The sequence below is a fragment of the Osmia lignaria genome, chromosome 16 (genome assembly GCF_051020975.1).
Source record: "Osmia lignaria lignaria isolate PbOS001 chromosome 16, iyOsmLign1, whole genome shotgun sequence".
NCBI lineage: Eukaryota > Metazoa > Arthropoda > Insecta > Hymenoptera > Megachilidae > Osmia > Osmia lignaria.
The window spans coordinates 6,766,940-6,788,150 of record NC_135047.1 but is presented as its reverse complement, the minus strand read 5'-3'; the positions used below and the strand labels follow the sequence as shown (position 1 = coordinate 6,788,150).

Here is a 21,211-nt window from a genome sequence, read left to right as displayed (position 1 = left end):
AGCGAGTCAATACCATGACCAGCCTCCCTCTGAATACCCTCACGGTAACCCGCGTCACCTTTCCACCCCTTTCTCTCTTTGTGCTCGAACACCATGGGATATCGAAATTCGTTACGTGTCGCAGCGCGAGAACGCTCGACTCGAAAGCTCCAGGCGTCACGAAGCAAACGCGTGTTTCAGAATCGAATCGAACATGAACCGAACGGAATTGAATTTTGAAATGGTTTCGACGAATGTATTTTCTTGCATTTCTCTCGTTGACACATTCCCCACGGATCTTTGCTTTTTGATTATTATTGCAGAACGATTGAATTTTTTAATTTTGATTTTTTAATTTCCTTTCGTAATTATTTTCCACGTAAAAAATTAGTACTTCAAGTATTCTTTATATCCTTGTATCAAGTAAATTAAACCCCATCATTCAACTAATCCCCTAACCACGAAGTTCAAAGCACCCTGTGTAATTGCAAAAATACACTATCGTTCACGCGCGATGGAAATGCACAAAAGACCCATATAACGGAATAAATGCGAGAGAGCGATTTTCAGGGAGGCCCGAACTCGAAGGAGCATTCCGATCGAAAAAGTATTAAGGGTGTCTCGCCCCCGTGGCAGGGCGTTTAACTCTCCGATTGCTTTGACAACTTAAGCAGGCCCTTAAACCTTGCTCGAACCTCGGTGTAATTTATAAGCGACCGAGGGGTAATTCCGTTGGGGATCGTCAAACTGCCATGTGGCAAAACCCCCGAGGGGAAGTCAGGGATTATACGGTGATAAATAAATATGTACGTTTATGCAACAACCACCGTGACTCGACGTCGCCGACGTGGACGTCGGATGCTAACAGGCGTGTACCAAGTCAAATTTCGATTCACTGGGATTCACTTCGTACCCCTTCCCGCTAAATAAACAGAAATTAAAGTCCTTCGGGGTGTATGATCTTTGATTTTCATGGTAAAATAGACACCATAAAGATGGGATCACTTTTAGGTGGTACAAAATATTTTATTATTCAAATTACTTATTTTAATATGATTATTAATTCACGAAATTGGGACCTTTACGTTTGTTACTATTTACGTGAAATTTTTTAACTTGTTATAATCACTGGGGAGGAAATTGAAATTGTTGTTGCACGATTCTTACGCATGTGTACTTTTATTACAAGTGGTTACGTACTCGTTACAATACACTTCACGTGACTCATTATCTAGACTTTTACAGCAAATAGTATCACAACACGAAATATACAAGAAAAGCACAGACGAGAATCATTTTTACAGCTGTTCGATAATTCATATCGGTTACTCGTACACTGAAAACCTTATCTTACGAAAAATCGAAGATATAAATAATTTGAGAAAAAACAATGAAACCAAAAAAATAAAAATAAATCAGTGAAAATTGTTACGTCTTTCTTTCGTGGAATTGAAAATTTATGAAATGTTTAGAACTGAGAAACTAAATGATTTGGTCAACGCGACGAACCTAATGTTCGATAAACGCCTCTATAATAAATAAATGTATGTGTGTATATATATATATCTTTTCTTTTTTACGTCGAAACTAAGAGTCCCTCGTTTGACTTAGATACCGTTCAATGATTAACTAAATATCGTAGATGTCAATTCGTTACCTTTCTCAAAGGATCCTTCGTTAGTCGACCTCGACCCAGTGGAAAAAATAAATCACCAGACGAGATCGTGAATTCATTAAAGGGTCATGCTTGGAGCTTCGTCCTTAGGCCAAAGCTATCGCACATATAGAAACGATCCTATTCGATTATTTGGTCAGCACAATTGCTTATTTATTCCCTAATTTCTCTGTTCAATCACTGAAAGCATCTTATACTGCACCTAACATCGTCCAGGTCCTTCTTGCAATAGATTCTTTCGCAGAAAGAAGTCTTTCTTATTTCTCTCTTCTTTATACATACTAAATAAGAAGTCAGTATTATAAAAAGAATCTCGATTAATCCTAAATTATGTTACGTTTAACTTTTCAACAATTCGATCATTGCTGAATAATCATGAATTCTTCAAAGTTCTTAAACTGTCCACATAAATGAGAAGCTGGTAAACGATGTAAGTATCAGAAGTGAAAATTACCATTTGAACTTCTCTGTTCATCGAACACCTTGTCTAAACTATCTTCAACACCACTTTGAATGCAGCACTGTACAAGAATCGAAATCCTTCGATGAACATATTGCGTTCAACAATATCAAAGGTCCCTTTAATTTTTGTACATGTCGCACAAGACTTTCTCCATTGGAGTGTTGCCGATCGTTCTGTGAAAATATATCAACTCCACCCTGGATGCTGGCACTGTCCTCAACAACGGCAACAACAGCAACAATCTGCCAAATCGTGCTGGGCTACCCGGTTGCTGTGCTCTGGCGTGTTGTCCTAGCATCACTTGGGCCTGGTCCTGCAGGTTTTCTATTTGACTGGAATCCTTCAGACCACGAGTTTCTGCGGCACAAATCAAAATTGCATTTCAATCTTTAGAAGTAGAATCCATTATCAACACTTGATCATCCGTTCTTCTAATTCTCTGTGAAGAATTTGAAATACTAACCTGGCCGAAATAAGACAATGGCTTTCATGCAGGCGAATTCCGCAGGATCGACCATGACGGCCTTGTATCTCTGCAAGGTATCGTGCAGATGCCTAACATCTGCTGCCACCTGACTCGGCTTCCCAGTGGTGGTTTGCATGTGGATTCCAGGATGGGGGTGCGGATGCGGTGACAAAGTCAGAGCAGTCAGCTCCGCGGAGTTGAAAAGGGGCGACGATTCGAGTGGAAGGCACCACTGAACTGCGTTCAAGAGGAACAACTCCGACCAGGCTTCTTCGAGTAATATTACCTATCACAGATAATCATTTTTGTAAAGAATCTGGAATAGAATTTTTTGAACTGGGATCAAGAAAACCATTTATTAAATTCATTATTACACTCTTTGGATTTTGAAATTTATTAATGATACCTGATCTCTGAAAGGCAAACTCGCGAAAGAGGGAAGATTCTTGGCCCACTTCACCGCCATGAAGAGTAACCTCGCGCTGGTTTCGTAGACTGTTTCAGCATTAGCAGGCGAGTACAACGACGGGATCACAGGCGGAATTTGCGTGCAACCACTTCTTTGAGGCGTTAGTGGTTCCTCGTTCGTCACGTCTATGCTGTCCTCCGAAGCATTCCCTGTTGAACAGAATTAGGAAACATCGTTCAAGATCATTTTCACCAAAATTACCTTCTGAAAATAAGGGAAATTTTATGTACTTCGTTTATATTTCAACTGGAAATGTTCTCTGAAAATTAATTGATGACTAGGAAAATATATACATATGTAAAATTGATATGTACCGTCTTCGTTATCTTGTCGAGGTGGTGTTGGAGGATTTGCCGAATTTGTGGTGGGCGCAACCGTGGGTAAAGGTAATGGTGTCGTGTATCTCGCCATGGCCAGAGACACAGGTGGTCTGAAAAACCATATTTTTAGGAATGTTAGTAAAAAATTTTTAGCATTCTTCTCTGACTTCAACTTCAAATTATCAGAATACTTGACATATGAAGCAAAAATAATTCATGATTTTCATGGAACGCCAATCAATTATCGAGTCACAGTATCGATAACAAACGATTCGATGCAACTTTAATTTATTCAATCGCGAGTTTTGTTTGCATATATTCAGCGTATGTCGCGTAGGAATTTCGTTTTCCCGTTTTCGGCTAGGTAGGTGGGCGAAAACCGTCGTGAACGAGGAAAGAGGAACGCGATTTTCGTCTTCTGGGGATTAATTCTTTGTATCGAGCGTCGAAAACGATTTCCGTCGGGATCGTTGGAAAAGTCGAAAGCGCAGATGACGGTGCGTGGAAAAATTGTGGTTAAGGTACCAACGAGGCAGCAAACACGAAGGTATAAATTTCATTCTCTTTGTTAAAAACGAAAATTTGCAGAAAATTTAACTATTTTCTCCTTCATTCTTCCAGGAACCAACATCTTTGAACGGTAACGATAGCCGTCGCGTTGCCACCGAACACGAAGACCGCAACGAGACGTGGGGGCATGGTGGACGCGCCACTGGCCGTTCCATCGTCAAGAATGGCGCTTCCGAACAGCCGAAACTTCGCCAACTGTTACATGGAACTGTGTAAGCAGCAACGGCTACGTCCACTGCCTGTCATCTGTGTGACACTGCCCCACAGTTTAGATTTCACCACCGATCGCGTGAAAATGGACGATTGGGGTCCGATTTTAAATTCTTTGTCCCTCGATCGTAGTCTGCGATCGATCAGTGTTCGTAGTAGATATCAATGTCGCAAACCATTGGAGGAAATAAATTCGGAGGACAAAGCAAGAACGATGGGCAAGGCACCCGTGGTACTATCTCGTTATCTTCTCGAGTGGTTATCTCATAGCGTCGGACAGTGCATTAGAAATTCGCCAACGTTATTTAGCCTGGAGCTGGAGGGCATACCATTTCCCCCGGATTGTTTAGCAGTGTTGTGCGTGGGTCTATCACACACCAACACTGTTCGTTCCTTGTCTCTTCAGCGTTGTTACATCGGAGACAACTCTTGCGAGCTGCTGTGCCGAACAGTGGCAGATGTACCAAGTATCAGATCATTAAACCTCAGCTACTGTGATCTGACGAGCAAATGCGGACCAGCCTTGGCGGCTGCTCTGTCCAGGCAGAAGCTGCTGCTGTACCACGACACTTGGAAGCAGTCCCTGAGGTACCAGGAGCCGAATCTCGAGGCAATGCCAGGGTTGCGTCGACTGACTTTGAACGACAACCCTCAGTTAGGAGACACAGCAGCCACGGAGCTGATCGAGGCTATCAGAGACAGTCTGTGGTTGAAAGCGATAGATCTTCAGCGTTGTGGATTATCCGATAAGATCGGCAAGGATCTCCTGGAGCTGCTAGATCACAACACCACCCTGAATATTCTCGATGTGAGACAGAATGTAAATTTGAACGAGAGACTGGTGAAGGAGATAATCAAGCGTTTGGAGGAGAACAATTCTGATACAAAGTGCGAGTACAGATGGCTAAATTTACCTCAGCAAGATCGGAAAGTGATATCAGCAGGCAACAGGAAGAGAAACGAGATAGAAAATAATAGGAAACCTCTGATGAGACCACGTAGCGCCGTGGTGGAGTACATGAAGAGGCCCTATCAAGCTCCATTAAGGAAAGCGGTTAATTCTGTGAACGATGCGAAGAAGACGAAGACGAGACTCAATGGTCCAGGGTTTAAAAACTTAGCAGCACAACAACGACAGCAACAGCAACAGCAGATAGTTCAAAATGGACAAACCAAATCGAAAATCACTCTCCACTTAGATCTTCAATCCCGTATCAAACCCGTGATAAACGAAACGATGAAGAACGAAGAAGATGACCAGACTTACGAGGACAGTGTTCAGCCGGACAGCGAGAGGACATCGTCGAAGATCGTGAATCCATCAAAAGTGGATGCCGCTACGCAGATGGCCCGTAGTTTGGAGATGGAGATGGATTCCGCCAGGATCGAGAATATCCAGGTTCAACTGATGGAAGCGAAATCGGAACACTACCGTCTTCTGGAGGAGCTTAAAAACAGCAGTGTGCTGTTAACGGAAGAACGAAAACGTCGCGAGGCCGCTGAAGAGGAACTGCAAGCTATGAAGAGCAATCTGATAGAACTGGAGAACACTTTGAAGGACAAGGAGAACGAAACCAACGGATTCGTGCTGCTTAGTCAGCAGTCTTTGGATGATATTTGCACCTCCTTCGATCGTCTACTGGAGATGTTGGACAGCGTGACAAAGAATCCGAATGCTAGCCGAAGAGAGACAACCGAGGCGGCCATTGTTAAGGCTGACATCAAGAGACGAGTCGCCTCCGTCATTCGACAAACGAAATCAGAGAACCTGAGGAGAGGATTCGTCGTGGACACCGACGAGGATGAAATCATCGGGTACACTGAACCTGTCAGGAAGTTCGCCAAGTCTGAAAGCGACATGAGGAATTCTGTGGCTCCAATTTCGACCATGCACATGGAAAGGAACATAGGTGACACCGTGGACGTTCGTTCACCGATCTTGGAGAGCGTTTTGTATCGCGATAAAGAGATGTCTCCTCGGGCTAGAGCCAGGGCATTATTCGCCCAGATCGTTCAAGGAGAGCCTGTGTTCGAATTCTGCACTCACGTGGATTAGAAATTACGCGTTACAGAAGATGCAGGGACGAGGCTGCGGTATTTATGAATTTTATACAAATAATACATATAGAAACCACAAGTACTCGCGTTGAATATTGAAACCGCGTTGAAACAGTTTTAAGGGATGGACAGACGTTAGAAGGGCAATATAAAAATGTGAAAGAAAGATATTAAAAAAAAAAAAAAATGATAATAGTAAGAAAATTGATCGATTCAAGTGTCCAGCTTCGTTTCGCGAAGCAGATAATTTAATAGAATGCGCTGAAGAAAGGTCGACGAAGACCTTTTGTTTATGAAAAGATATAGATAGGTAACGTCGAACGACCAGTCGCGTTGAAACCGATTTGTATCGTCACGTTTTTCTTAGCTCTATTATTAAAGTTGAAATAAACGTCTTTTATTATGTATATTTAAGACACAATGATTCTGATTCTGTTCCGCTTTGTTCCGGGTTTTCCATTCAATTAGTACATGTCGAATTTTATTCCGCTTTGATCGAGGTTTCTGTTAGAATCACCATAGATTAAGATACAAATAACACTCGATTAAATTTATATAACATGAATGTTCGATTTACCGTTATTGAATGGACAAGAAAAGTTCAAGAGGGTGAAATGTCTGATTAAACTGCACGGGACATATTTGCTACAGACAATAGTTCTCTGTTCATCAATACCCGGTATTTACATAAACGCGAAACTAAATTAATCCTCTCTAAGGAGCCTTTTATTCTCCGATCAATATACCTTTAGCTCTATTGAAAATCACTCAAAATCGTAGCTTCTTTGAACAACGTATATTTGTCTTCATTCATACCGACATCATTATCTATCAGAATTGATGTTGCTAAAGTAGTTTGACGGAAGTACATTTCTTAAAGTACAAGATATTATCTTCATATCATCATTTGTGTCAGGGGATGATCACTTCCTCTAAAAAGAGGCAGAAATTTCACGCACCAAAAACTTTCGTCCTTTTTCAAACTTTCATTCTAAAAACGGTGTCCATCGATGATGATAAATCAATACGTAGAACAATTATAATCTCCATGAAAATTTCCAAAATCAAAGACTGAAAATTCATAGCGATTCTATCGACCTATCGATGAATTCTCGTGAAAAGGAAATGAAAGATTGATGTATATCAATGTATGTCGCATGTCAAAAGAAAGTCGCGTTGATAATTTCTAGAAGGCGTTTATCGACGCCGAGCATCGGCACGCTCGGTGTCGCTTTTAACGCTTCACCCCATGGCGCTCTATGGATTTTCCATTAGTTCCAACCTGAGTACCCGGTTACCTGAAAAACGGTCAACCACGGGCTACTAGTCAAAGGTAATTTTTCATGATAGATCACGCTCGGCGTGGCGTGTCGCGAGCGCGCTTGCTCACGACGGCGAAAAGTATGCTGCTGTCCAGCAGAAGATCAAACGTGCCAACAACATCGCCGGCTCTCTTGCTTCCCGGTGAATCGACGATTATCGATCCCGGGTACACTCGCTGTTACCTTTAATCCCCCCTTCCTTGACCCCGTGGATCGTTGGAAAATTCATCACGTCTATGCGTCATGCGAGGATGTTCCGCGTGAAAAATGTACTTCACGCCTTGCGGATGTGGAGCAAGGATATCTTGTCAACTTTGATCGAAGCTTTTTTGATCGTACATAGTGACAATGATAATGATGGTGTTCAAGCGAAAGGTGTTTCTTTTCATCGAGAATTCGAATCTGAATCATGGTTGATATTCATCCCTCGCGATAAGGATTGATTGTATTAGGGTACAATAGGACATGGATCTTTTGTGACAAAAGATGGTGTGACACGGACTTTCTGTGAAAGTATCGAAGTAAGTAATCGATATATTGTTTATTGAAACCAAGTTAGTGAAATTTGTCGAGAAACAATAGCAATTCTTATTAAAATTAGCAACTTCTGATAGAAAGCATAGCAACGTGAACGCTTTCATTAGAGGAATGAGATACACGTGACTCACCCAAAAACACCGACGGCCACCGCAGCTTCCCGTAACGCTCGTTCCTGGTCCATTTCGACGAGAGCCTCTGGTCTGATGGTGGCAGTGTTCCTTGGTTGCCGTTCATTCTGTACGGCTGCAACAGAAGCGCACACCTTCGATGTAACGTCGATAACAGGCGCTAATTGCAGCCATGAATTAATTACACGCTCCCGTGTATAACGTCGAACGCGCTATCCATTGCTATTGAGCTTAATGTCGGTTGGAATTCGTGCACAAGCCAGCACGTTGAACGACACATGATTAATTGCTTGTCAATCTGCAAGAAAGTGAACGATGAATTCGGAACGGTTCGATAAATCGACGTTTATCGAAGCTTCGATGAATTCCATTTCGATGACCTGCGAAATTGGACCTTTGAAGGATACACTCCTTGTAATTATTTTAAAAATAAAAAATTGACACTATAACAAAGAAACTTTATGTATTTCAATTCTCCTTCCAAATTTATCCCCACAGCTAGTACCCTGGAGTTATTGATTTTGATTGTAACCTTGATAATACAATAAAATATTATACAAATTTCCAAATGATTAGTATGGCGTGTTTAATTTAAATTTGGGGTGTTGTTACGATCTTCACGGTCCGAGAAAGAGTTAAAATGACAATGTAGAAAAGTGTAGCCCTTTATAACGTGGAACATTTACCCTCTGGTTTACGTAATTCGTGAGTTGAATATAAACTATTCAACTACAACTATTAAAAGCTCTGACAGCAGTAATATTAAGTAATCCTGCGTTTAATATTATGCAATGGCTCGATTCCGGTAACGTTTGAAGATGCTGGAAGCTGAAGGAACAAAACGTTTCTGAGGAACGAGACAATTGTCTACGAGTTGGAGGAATTTCTATCGATAATGCGTTCGTTCCACGGCGAATCTTTCTCATGGGGGAGTTTCTTGGTTATTGAAATATTAGTGGAACGAGCTCGGTTCGACGAATCTTGCCAGATTAATCGGGGAACAAACGATTGGCCACCACCCTCTCGTCAAACTCACGTAACGCGGCGTTATATCATGCCAGAGGCCTGTCGTTGACAAGCGTGAATTTAACAGACGTACAGAAATCAGCTTGAGTTTATTGTTTGTATACATCGCCGTTCGGTAACTCCTATTCGGCTGACAGCCAACAGGACTAACCTTATTAATAATTTCTTTTGGAATAACCTTATGGGACACTTATGCACCATGGATCATGATAGTATGAAACTTACATCTGTAATCTTATTTTGGGCAATCATTGCATTTGAATCAACATTGAATTAATCATAGAATTAAATTTTTGATCTCTGTTTCGAACTTCAAGAACTTGAAATTTCAAAAAAAGGAATAGAAATCTGGCGAGAAATTAGGGTACAATCAGGTTGCATTAAAAAAAATAATGGTTAATAAAAGCTAGAAGCACCTTTTGAAATAAGGAAGTGACGTGTTTTGTTAAAAAACAAAATATTTGGTTACCAAGAAAAATGAATTTTGCCAGAAATGTTCCAAATATAAAACCAAAATTTTCAAATATAAATATTGTTATTCCAAAAATCATACAAACATTAATAAATGGTTTACTTCTGACTGCGTTTATTTGTCCCGTACCCATTATTCTCAGTGATGAAGTAAGAATATAAAGTTGAATTTTGATGCGCAAGTGATACAGTAAACTGCCTTCGTATCGCTTTCATCTTTGGAAAAAGAAACACGACATATTTATACAAGTGCAAGGAATGAAACGGGGTTTCCTCAAATTCGGCATTAAATAAATCGATACCGCAGTCTGTGACGAGTTATTTTACGAATATTTCGGATCGTATGTGTTTTCATACCAAACACTGTTAAATGCAAAATGTGCTGCGCGTATTTTTTCTCCTTGCTCGTTTATCTCTGCTATAACATCAAGAAAAACTTTCCGCGTGGTTAACTGTATCTCTCGATCTTTATAATTCTTCAATTGCAATAATCACAGTGGCATAACGGCTATTATTAATCCAGTGTTAACCATGGCTATTCTTCAAATTTTTAAGGCTTCAAAAATCCTAATTTTTGTCTACGAATACATTATCCAAATCATACGGCACAGTGACAAACATCTTCTTGACATTCCCTGGAGGTTTCATACCGAAAAACGCGGCAACTCGTTCATTTTAGCGCGGAAAAGGGAGACTCGTGACGGTAGCCACATGCTAATGGCATCGCGATTAGGGCACTCAGTGGTGTGTAACAGCAAGCAGAATTTTTTCCAGCTTCCCTTTTAGCGCGGCACGGGTGCACAGTAATTTTGTAATAATAAAAAGCGTGCCGCGGCTAGCTTTACCTTCGTCGTGCTGCCTGCTGAGCGGCTTAATAGGATCCTCCTACTTCGTCAAGCCTTTGGCATCGGTATCCTCTGTCTTTCTCGGCAACGTTTACCCGTTCCATTCTTCTCCTTCTCGCTCTCTCACTTTTTCTCCCGTTCACCCTGCCGGCGGAGAAGATAAACGCCCTTCCTGCCAGTCGCGACCCCGGGAAATTTTTCTTCCCCGTGTAACGCGCGCTTTCCCTTTTGTCTTTTTAACTCTTCAGTCCGCTTATTTTCACACACTCATCCCTCTTCTCTTCCACGATGCACGCTTTTTTATATCGCCTGTCGTCGCTTTGTGCTTTGCTTTTTTTAAATGCAACGCGACGACGAAGTATCGTCGATGGGTAAGATTGCTATCGTACAAAAGAAACGATGTTGCTTCGTAATAAAGTTTTTAGTGTAATTTGTGCTAATGAACTTGGATTAAGTTTGGTATAATGATTTTACTTCCATCTTATCTTTAACCCCCAAAATATCCAAACAACCAAGAGAAATACTATTTTGCAAAATGAACTCATTCGAATCACAGTCATCGATTCTCGTTCAATAAATGAAGACTTCGAAGCGAATGTCCGAACCCCTTTCATCTTTTTTTTTTTCGTGTCTTCGCCGTCCGGTTTCACGCCAGGAGAGATAAACGCCCTTTTACAGATCGTTTCACTCTCATTTGCGTGAAGCTCACCGTGGGAGGTCTGCCTCCCTTTTTCACTTTGCTTCTTCTCGTTCCTTCTCTCTTTCTCCCTTTGACTTACCATTATGACACAATTTACGTACGCGTTATCCCTCTTCGTCTACAACGATGGATTCCTTGCCGGTCGTTCGCACAGCATCCCTTAGGCGGCTTGACAGACAAGCAGATTTTTGCGTACGCAGATCGGAGACACGTTGCATACGTTTATTTCCCCCAATTAACCCTTCGGGGCTCGTCGAGGGCCACGCGACCGTCGCTAACGACCGCGGTGTTTACGACGCCGAACGTCGTTTCGCCTAACGTGGCGAACCGCACTGTTCCGCACGCGACAAAACCGAATGGTTGCTCACTGTCGTTTCGATTTTCATTCGACGACCACCGATGATGATAATTCTGATGGTTTAATGCGATAAACACATCTTTGTGTTAATTTTCCTGAGTACCATTTTTTAATTTAATAAATGAAATCGTATTGCATTGCGTTAAATTGAAAACTCGATCCATCGTCATCAAAGAAGTTGACGTAATTCCATCCTTGTCGAGAGTAACTCCCGACGCTCGAGAATCTAATTTTCCAGGAAGGAGCGACGTTCCGTAGGAACATCGTCGTTTCCGTCGCCAAGGGAACCAGGATCCAATTGGAAATATTTCTTCTTACGACGTCAAGTTCGGCAATAAGAAAGTTGCTGTACCCCGTGAGAGAGGAGTTTCCGTCCGGGGACCAAAGAAAGAGGAGGCGGAGGGAAGAGGAAAAGGGGAAATGCTCTTTTGCCGTGGCAGGTGCGCCCGTGGCTGCTCGAGAGGCATTAAGAGTTGAATCGAACGCTGCCACCAAGCAGACTTCCACCCGTACCAATCACTCCGCCCTTATCCAGTTATTTATGTCGCGAACATAAAGGACCCTCCTTCGAATTCCGTTCTTCCCGGACATGTAGGGTGACGGGGGGTGAAGGGACGGGAGCGTTGATTGATTCGCATAATACAGGTTTACCTGCGGAAACCGGTAATCTGATGTATCGATAACCGGTGCCCAAAAACCATCGAGATTGATATTTATCTTCATCGAGGACGATGAACGATTTTGTTTTTCACGAAATTGAGAAATTTCTAATATGGTTTGATTTAGAGTAATTATAAAGGTTTAATTTCATTTGATTTATTAACTTTCCAGTTTCGGTAATTAATCAGCGAAGTCGATTAAGAAGATAGAAATTGTTTTATGCTCACCGTATAGCGTCCGCGAAGTGGAAAAGACATGTTCTTCGAAACGTAACAAAAAAAAGAAAGATTGTTTCTATTTAGAACAGGTTTCTTCCGAGCTGTCTTGACAGAATTGCTTTTTACTTTAAAAATCAATTCTGATACATTCGCGGTTACGCAGCGTTTGAACATTTCGAACAACTTCATCGGTCTGATAATTGGCGCTTGAACGTGAAAGAAATTCACAGAGACGTAATATTATAATTGAAGTTATCCCAAATGTATTACTAAAGAATAAGAAATAAATTGAATAAAAGGAGCTGGATAAAATGAAGAAACTTCCGCGAAAATGTGGACGCTTATCAAGTATCTCCTGATTAATTATTCAAATCAATTTCAAGTACTCACCGTCTTTATTCATCCCCATCTGCATACACTTCTTTAGACGGCACGCTTGACACTGATTTCGGTGAGCCTTGTCCACGACACATCTTCCGGTACCAGCTTGACATCTGAAAAAAAAATTTGCAAAATATGTAAGAGAGTTCCAAAAAAAGATTCTTCGAAGAGTGAACGTTTCCATCATTGTCATCTAATGACTTTCTGATTTCGTCACTAGAATAAATGTAATACTTTTATTATTAGTGACAATGGAAATCAAAGAAGAGAACCCTTAAAGGTGTCAGAACCGATCGATCCTTGACGATGATGTTTCATCGACCGCCACCGTAACGTGGTGGATGTTGTCACTCTCGAAGAGACGATAAATTTCGAGCGCACTTGCCGGAAATCCTGGCTGCGAACTCAGGAGATGGCGTTAAATTCGATTACATTCATTGTTCGGCTAACCAGGTTATCCCTCCGAGCTGACTAACGTAAAGAGGCGACCACTCGGGGTCACGTACCTTCTTCTTATCCCTCTTAATTTCATCTAATCCCGCGGTAGAGTCGTGGTGCTTCCTTTCTTTGGTCTTAAAGCCCTTTCTCTTTTCTTCTTCACAGCATGTACAAATTACTACAATAATTTATCGTGCTAAATTAGAAAAAAATTTATAGAAAATTTGCTGTGCAAAATTACTTGATTAAAACTTTAATCATCAAGGGAGTCCCATGTTCTCCAAGAAGAATTGTCGCTATGCTGGTTCCCATCGAACGGGAAAGAAAAAATCATGCGATAGCCTGGGGCTCGATCGGTCGACAGGGAGGTAGATCGATTCCTGGGGTTCCGTTAGCGCGATTTTAACTAACGTCACTCACAAGGAGGCGGCTTGATCCAAGCGTGCGACGAAAGGACGCCACAGCATCCTGGAACTATCTTGTCCCGAGGCAGTGGAACACGAAGGGCACCGAAGGGTGGCTGCGTGCTGCCGTGCCAGCAGGGTTCCTCTCGCAAATTGATTTGCGTTCACACCCCAGCGAACCTCCACGAAGCTGGCTCTGCCCGTGCAACACGGGGGATACATCACCCTCGGCCTCCTCGGCATTCACCCTTCAGAACCACATCATACATTTATTTACGCATCTCTCTAGTCTTCTGCTGGCCGGCATTGTTTGCCTCATCGAGTTACCGGAAACATGTGCTGCCTGTTATCACGCCCGCCGATCGCGACTGCTGATGATTCAATGACTTAACCCCTGCACCACGAAGAAGATGGAGGAGCAAGATTTATTTAGGCGACTCGGTTTGTGAAAGAAACAAATGAAAAAGAATTGAATCGAAAGATCTTGGGTAGTTTCTAAATAGTTTGTCTCTTGATAAAATAAATTTTAAATGATTCAAATTGAAAAACCTTTCCCCTATAATCAGAATGCATTCAAGCTCTATATCTCATCTGGATGATAAGACCTCAAACGCAATTTCAATGGAAATCTGGCACGCTATTGAATAGATAATCGTTGGTTTATCAATTAGGACGAGGAGCGATTGATTCTATGCTCGCAAAACTCAAGTGTGGCCCAATGGGAGTTCGTGTGAACTTTCGACGCGATCTGGCGTACTTAATTGCATCTAACCGATCCGTGAAGTTGGACTTTAATCCGGCGATTATAGTCGATGCGCCGCCGCGGCGCATCACGTCGGGACGCATCTGTCGCGGTCTGTTCCCCTCTACGAGTAATTGGTTATCTGTGCGAAGGCTCTTCACTCTTTACCGCGTTACGCTCGTTCGACGGAGATTGATAGTGAAGAATGAAAAGGATCTAGACAAAAAAAAAGACAGGCTGTTGTATAGAGAATACAAGCGGTCGATCTTTGATCGGTGTCTATTTTGACTAACTATAGACAAAGAATAATATTAGATTCGATTTGACGAAAGCAAAGGAAGATCCCTTATCTTGTTACCTTTTTAAGAAACTCAAGTCTCAAGGATACCTAAGGAAAGCTGAACGTCTGAAATTTGATACAATTTGAATTTCGATCACGCACGACTAAAGGTAGCTTCCATTTTTTCGAAGATAGCACAGAGGGTTAATAGTTTATATATCGAGTAGGCTAGCATCCTGTATCTCCTCGATGGGCTTAACGTGCACACCTACGGGGATGCGTGTTATCGACGGTCTCATACGTGGTCAAAGGGGATACACGCACAAGCGAACCACGTATGTGGCCCCGTGTAAAACGGATCGAGCGTATCAGACAGCGATTCCGAGCTGAGAGGGATCCGATGGAGATGGATGGCCGTTCCCAAGGGATGGTAATAGTATGCCGTATACACAGAACGTCGGGTTAGGTGGATAGGTCCTCCAGGATTCAACATTATGCCGTTCCGCATTGTTGCCTGGTATTAGGATGAGCCCACTCGACTTGGACCACATGGCGCCACTGGCTGGCCAGTTTGACATTAAACGCCATCCGAGGATTCACTGACTAATTTCTCTCCGAAATCAGGCGAGAAATTATGTAATATCTTTTGAACAAGAGATTTGGATGAATTTTGCATTAGGTTGCAATATCATTTTGTTTCACCTTTGAGCTTTAAATACATTTTGAAATGATTGTATTGGATGACCGGCAAGTATTTCGATATAGGAAAATATTTAAAAACCATGAATTCACCTGTATATCAATTTCCGCCTGACGCTTCTTTTGAAGAATCCACTGCACCCATTGCAAGCAAGGATTCCATAATGTTTGCCGGAGCTGGTATCACCGCAAACCACGCATATCAATCCAAGACTACGCGGTGGTTTGCTACCATGCTGTGGTTGCATTTGTTGTTGTTGCTGCTGCTGTTGCTGTTGTTGTTGTTGCTGCACCTGCCCCAGTAAATGGGGATGACCATTACCGAGGGCCGTTAGGTAGGGCGATCTTGCAAGAGGAAAATCGGTCGGTATTCCTCTGCAAAGAGGAACAGGACACTCTTGAACGGACCTCGAGGCGTAAGGATCGTGAGTCGAGGTCGATCCTGTCGCTCCCAAAGGACTGTACCGTTCTGGTAATCCTGGCGAGATTACACTGCTCTCTCCAGAGTCTGAAAATAAATGCTTTTTCTGTTAGGTTTCTCTGGATCAAACAGTAATACAAAGAGATATTTTCTTTCATTACAGATGTTATACATATGTATATTTTATTTTAATTTTAAACAATTGTAAGAATATTTGTGGAATTCTTTAGAATATTAACAAGAACCATGCCTGTTTCAGCAAAACCTAATTTTGAGTTATTGATAATATTGGTACAGTGAGTAACATTTTTATTTAATCATTGCAATATGATTAATACTTCATTGGTTATTTCTAACAATACCGAATATTCACGAATTATTTGATTCTCTACCTGACCAGACTTTACACAATTGTGGAAACCTTATCAATCGAACGAATTATCATTTTCGTTTTCATAAATTATGTTTCCACAAAAAACAGTTGACGAAAAAGTTTTGTACAGAAGTACAAGTGACGTCGCGAAAATTTAAAGATTATTAATATCAATTTTTCACCGGCAATCAGTTTTAGTTAGACACGTATCGCTACATTTCTTTTCGAAGCAGCTATAAAAATGAATTTTTTTCCTGTCAATATTCTCCTTTTTTTATTCTGAGATTTATACGGTTTAGGTAGAACGACTTCAGATTTACGATCGACGCAGTTTTTCCACGATCAAATTTGATTCATCCTATTCGATCAGTTGGCAGATACGTCCAACTAATCCCAGAAATCTCTTCTCCCGTGACCAACCCTAGTACCATCTTCCGCCCTTGATTGATTCTCATGAGGCGGGACCGGTGAACACGTCGATCGCATATAAAATAATTGCTCACAGCTAACGCGCAAATGTTATGGATCGCCACGAAGGATTTACGATCCGGATAGCAGGCGTTCGCAAGATTTATAGCCGATTAAATGTCCTGTGATAAAGTGGTTATCAATGTACGATTATTGATTAATTTTGGCGAAACACACGAACAATTTGGAATAGTTGGAAAAAATTGAAAAAATTGTGTAATGAATTCTTTTGTAAAATCGGTCCCAGATTGTCTATGGTTTCCACCCCAAAGAGAACACGCTTCTTTTCTCGCATCCCTTAAGGCTTACTGACTGAATCGCGAAGGCAAACAGTATTTACATCGAGAAATGAGTTCGTAAAAACCGTGGAAGGTAAAAGCGATCCAGCATAAATATTAATATGTCGAGGAAGAAGCAAGAAGGAATAAGAATGCTATTTCATTTGCTCTTTTAATTGAAGATTAATTCTCAATATTTAACATTTATATTTAGGTAGGGTGGGTCTGGTCCTCCTTCACTATTCTAAAATTCCAGAATTTTAAAACTGTTAAAAAATTAACCCCAGTTCACCCCTGAAATTTTGATAGACCATCTACGGTGCTATTCGCTGTACAATTAATTGCAACAAGAAACAAAGCAAACGAGTGACAAATTGATAAGAAAATAAATTCCGTCGGTTCGGTGAACGATATTAATTGAAAGATGGTAACGCAAAGAGATCGGAGACCGACGAACATCTGCGTGATTAACGAAATGTGATTTCGCTTCTCCACTCGGGTTTATTAGTCACGCTGCCAACCCCGACGAGGCGCGAGATCTCCCTGGAATCGTATTTGTCGACTGCATCGTATCCGATCGAAAACTCGTTCCGGTCTCGTTAATGCCGCGGGGTCAGACAGGATCCGTTCGAATTACCATGCGAACAGTTCGATATCAGGTTAGGGTCCTGTACCCCGAACCCGCTGCAAAATAATTTAACTGTACCCTATACGGAGTTATTTAAAAGGTCTCGAAACTCCCCATGAGAGATTGCACTTAAAATCAATCGTATCGAAGAAATGAAATTGCTAGTCGTTTCCCTCTTTCTTTAGCGCAGAGTTTTTAAAAGGAAAGAAATTTTAAAAATAGAATACAAATTTCCTTATATTCATTTACCGATTTCATTTATTACCCGATTTGAAACAATGAAAATTTAGTAGTATGACATTAAAATAAGCTAGCTAAATGAATCAAGGGTGCGAATTGAATACCATAGATTTGATCATCTTAAATTTAACAGATATGCATCTGTAATCATAATCAGTGATCGAAACTATAAAGCACGTTCGAATCGTTCATTGATACGCGTAATCCTGCTACACCAGAAAGATTTCAATCTTATCGTTCCGTCGTTACAGTCAGGAGGGATGAACTGAAAACGATCTTATTAATGCAACTCACGTAACGTCCTAAGCGCGTCGGCTTTTCGATCTCGTTAACACCCTAATCCCATCGTACTCGAACAGAGAGACACAAATTGCGACATGTGAAATGTATTCTTAAAATAAAATAGCAACGAACTGTGGATAAGTCCTTATCGAACAAACTTGACAATTTCTTGCAAACCAAACCCTTATTCCAAGCCAATGTAGTTGCTGATAGAAACATAGCCGGCGAATTTTCACAGTCGCCATCATGATAAGGTTACGCCATTAGAGTAATTAAATATGGACAAAGGTTTTTCGCGATGCACCATCACTGCCAGGGGTTAAACGAGAACAGGAAAATTATACGGCCTTATGGTGACCAGCCGACGGATTCCTCGCGCGAACGCGAAATGCAAAGCGTACGCGTGTATATAACGCGAGCAAAAGCAGGGGCGTCAAATTTCATTAGCATATCAATGCTGGTGGATGGCGAGGCGCCACCTGCGCCCCTGTATTATGGGATCATCGAGAAGCCATGGTAGGGATTGCGTGGAATGACGACCAGCAAAGGGGACGCTGGTTGGGACGTTCGAAAAAAAAAGGGGTTTCGTAACTACCAGCGACCACTTTGGTCACCCTCCACCCTCGCACCCTCTGCTATCGACTAATTGTTACCGCATTAGGGAGATATCGTGATACCAAACTTGCCTGAGATTGAGTCTCGAGTTGAATTGATTCGCGTTTTCGTACATCTGCTGGATTTGGTTTTCGTCTTTTGACGGTGTTCTTTGATTATATTTGATAGATTGATTTTTTAATGGGGTTGATAATTTTGTATAACCCTGAAGTTTGAAATATACGTTTTAGTATTGATATAATTATGCTATAAAGGCATAAACATTCACAGTCTATTAATAACTGAAGGATAAATTATTTTTAGTAGAGATAAATTTCAAAATTCTCAATGGGTATTATAAAGAAATATCCTTCCTTTATCTAATTGGGATGTGTCATTTATGGAATAGGATTTTCGTTTCTTCGTTTAACAACTGCGAAAATCGTATAACAGTAAATTCTTTGGGTAGCTCGAAATCTGATTACTCAAATGGCATAATTTTGTTGGCCGTGTTGCACCCTCTTTTTCCACTTACCACCCTCGAACTACGGTTCGAATAAAAGCGCGTCGGGGGTAGATTTATGTAGTCTGTCTCTTGGACGTGCATTAATACGGTCAATCGTTTATAAATGCAGCGAACGTCTAGTGGTCGTTGAATGATGATTTAAAACGACAAGTATCGATGATTTTGTTATTATTGTAAACTTTCGAGAAACAATATTTGTTATATCCAAGCAAACTTTACATTTAAAGACGGAAATGAATTCAAGCCGAACTTTTTAACATCTGAAATAATAACGTTGCATTTCTCGAAATTTTACTATTGTACTTCTGACTTTTAACTGAATTGAATTTATAATTGATGCTATAATAAGATATGAAATATGAACACTTTAAAAATTCAGAAACAAAGTTAGAAATTAATAGTTCCTAATGATCATTCGTTAAATGAACACTGTCTATAACAAAGAATGTTTATGCAGTTATGTTTTCTTTGCGTGTGCATCGAATTGTCTGCACTCGCATGCAATTCGTCTTTTAATCATAAGTAAATTCTGCAACGAATTATCACCTGTGTCGCGCGCGCATCTGTCGCTAAAAATAATATTTCGTATCGAAGCAAATGCTTTCTTTACTTTCTTCCGGCCAATAATTACGAATTATTGGTTTAACGCAATTCTTACACTATTCCGTCGATTAATAAATGATTTTATGACTTACCATGCCGTATGCTCAAAGGACTGGTGGGACTTCTTGGATGTTCTGCAGATGCATCATTTTGCGGTTGCTGATGTTGATGCTGATGTTCCTCTGAAGTTGTGACCGACGTTGCTCCGTTCATGGTGTACCCATAAACATTCCAGGTCGAATGAGAGACAGTATACTGCAACAAATTTTAACATAAATGTTAGTAAAATACAAGGAATAATTTATCTATACATTATCACACTTCCAGAATCATCACCCAACTTTGAATATTGACATTTTCCTTGCGAAGCACCAATAAAGGACATCCTCGAACACCATTTCCCATACACAAATTTTCTCAAATTTGTTCAATAATAAATCAAAGATCCTCTCACCTGCCAACGATGCTCCAATTTAGTTCGGCACTCGCGCACACAGTTCAAACTGTCCAAAATCACTACAGTCCTCCGAACGAACTGATAATATTTCGCACAAACGTCGAATAAAAAAGCACCCTATCTTGCAGATCCTTTGAAAATTTCACAGAACCACGATCCACCCGACGACACAGTGGTTCGAGCACCAATCTCGAAAGAGCCGAGAGCACCAACGACGGATGATGCCTCGAAGTCGACGTCTCGGTGAGAGATCGAGGTTGGCTCGACGCGATCGTCCCGTATCACGAAGATCGACGTCGTTGGTGGTTGCAGAGGTGTCTCGACGCCGGGCGTCCCGCGAGCACGGGCCACCGATTGGTCCGCTGGCACTTTTGAAGGCGGGATCAGGAGGCAACGCCGGAAAAACAACAAAAACGAGGAGCGGGAGGATTTAACCTATAGCCGGCACGTTTGATGCGGCGCTTCGTCGACGACGCTCGTCGCGGCGCGTGCGCGCAACCCTTCGCATCGGTTGACGCCTGGCCGACGCTCTAACCCCCACCCTCTTCGCCACCGTCACCAGACGACGCCTACCTTCACCCACTGAACATCGTGCAATTGTTGATCGTTGGCTACGTGGTAGTGAAATTCGTTCTCCTTCCCTCTTACCATCGCGATCTCCTCTTTCTTTCTCCGTTTTCACCCCCTTCACCCCTTCATTGAATCGGCCGGAATACCTAGTATCTCGATGTTGCTTACTGGAATCAGATACAACGACGGTACAAGTGGAGGATCCAACCGTTGATGGGCTTTGAAAAAATGCTCTTTGAAACATGGCTCAAATCTCGATGAACTTGTCTTTATAATTTTCAATAAATTACTGTTTTTGCGAATAATTCTTTGATGAATTACAATAGTCAAACCAGATGTAACGATATTT

The 21,211-nt window shown here is 41.5% G+C and overlaps 2 protein-coding genes across 3 annotated transcripts; one reads left to right on the top strand and one right to left on the bottom strand.

The window, feature by feature from the left end:
• Positions 1–1,147: 1,147 nt before the first annotated feature.
• LOC117600809 (photoreceptor-specific nuclear receptor) lies at positions 1,148–21,197 on the bottom strand. 2 transcript variants are annotated; one of them, XM_034316720.2, is made up of 10 exons: positions 20,290–21,197; positions 19,928–20,090; positions 15,516–15,930; positions 12,869–12,972; positions 12,488–12,520; positions 8,201–8,315; positions 3,367–3,482; positions 2,990–3,201; positions 2,581–2,869; positions 1,148–2,474 (listed from the first exon to the last, which is right to left on the bottom strand). In XM_034316720.2, exons 2-10 carry the CDS (start codon positions 20,046–20,048, stop codon positions 2,236–2,238), a joined length of 1,644 nt encoding a protein of 547 aa, XP_034172611.1. In that variant the 5' UTR covers positions 20,049–20,090; positions 20,290–21,197; the 3' UTR covers positions 1,148–2,235. The 2 variants fall into 2 exon arrangements, with proteins under 2 accessions (XP_034172611.1, XP_034172612.1); XM_034316721.2 differs by lacking the exon at positions 12,488–12,520 and having other exon boundaries at positions 1,149–2,474; positions 20,290–21,192.
• On the top strand, positions 3,595–6,458 carry LOC117600808 (uncharacterized). Its single transcript, XM_034316719.2, has 2 exons — positions 3,595–3,919; positions 3,994–6,458. The coding sequence occupies exon 2, from the start codon at positions 4,070–4,072 to the stop codon at positions 6,206–6,208; it is 2,139 nt and encodes a 712-aa protein (XP_034172610.2). The 5' UTR covers positions 3,595–3,919; positions 3,994–4,069; the 3' UTR covers positions 6,209–6,458.
• Positions 21,198–21,211: the final 14 nt, after the last annotated feature.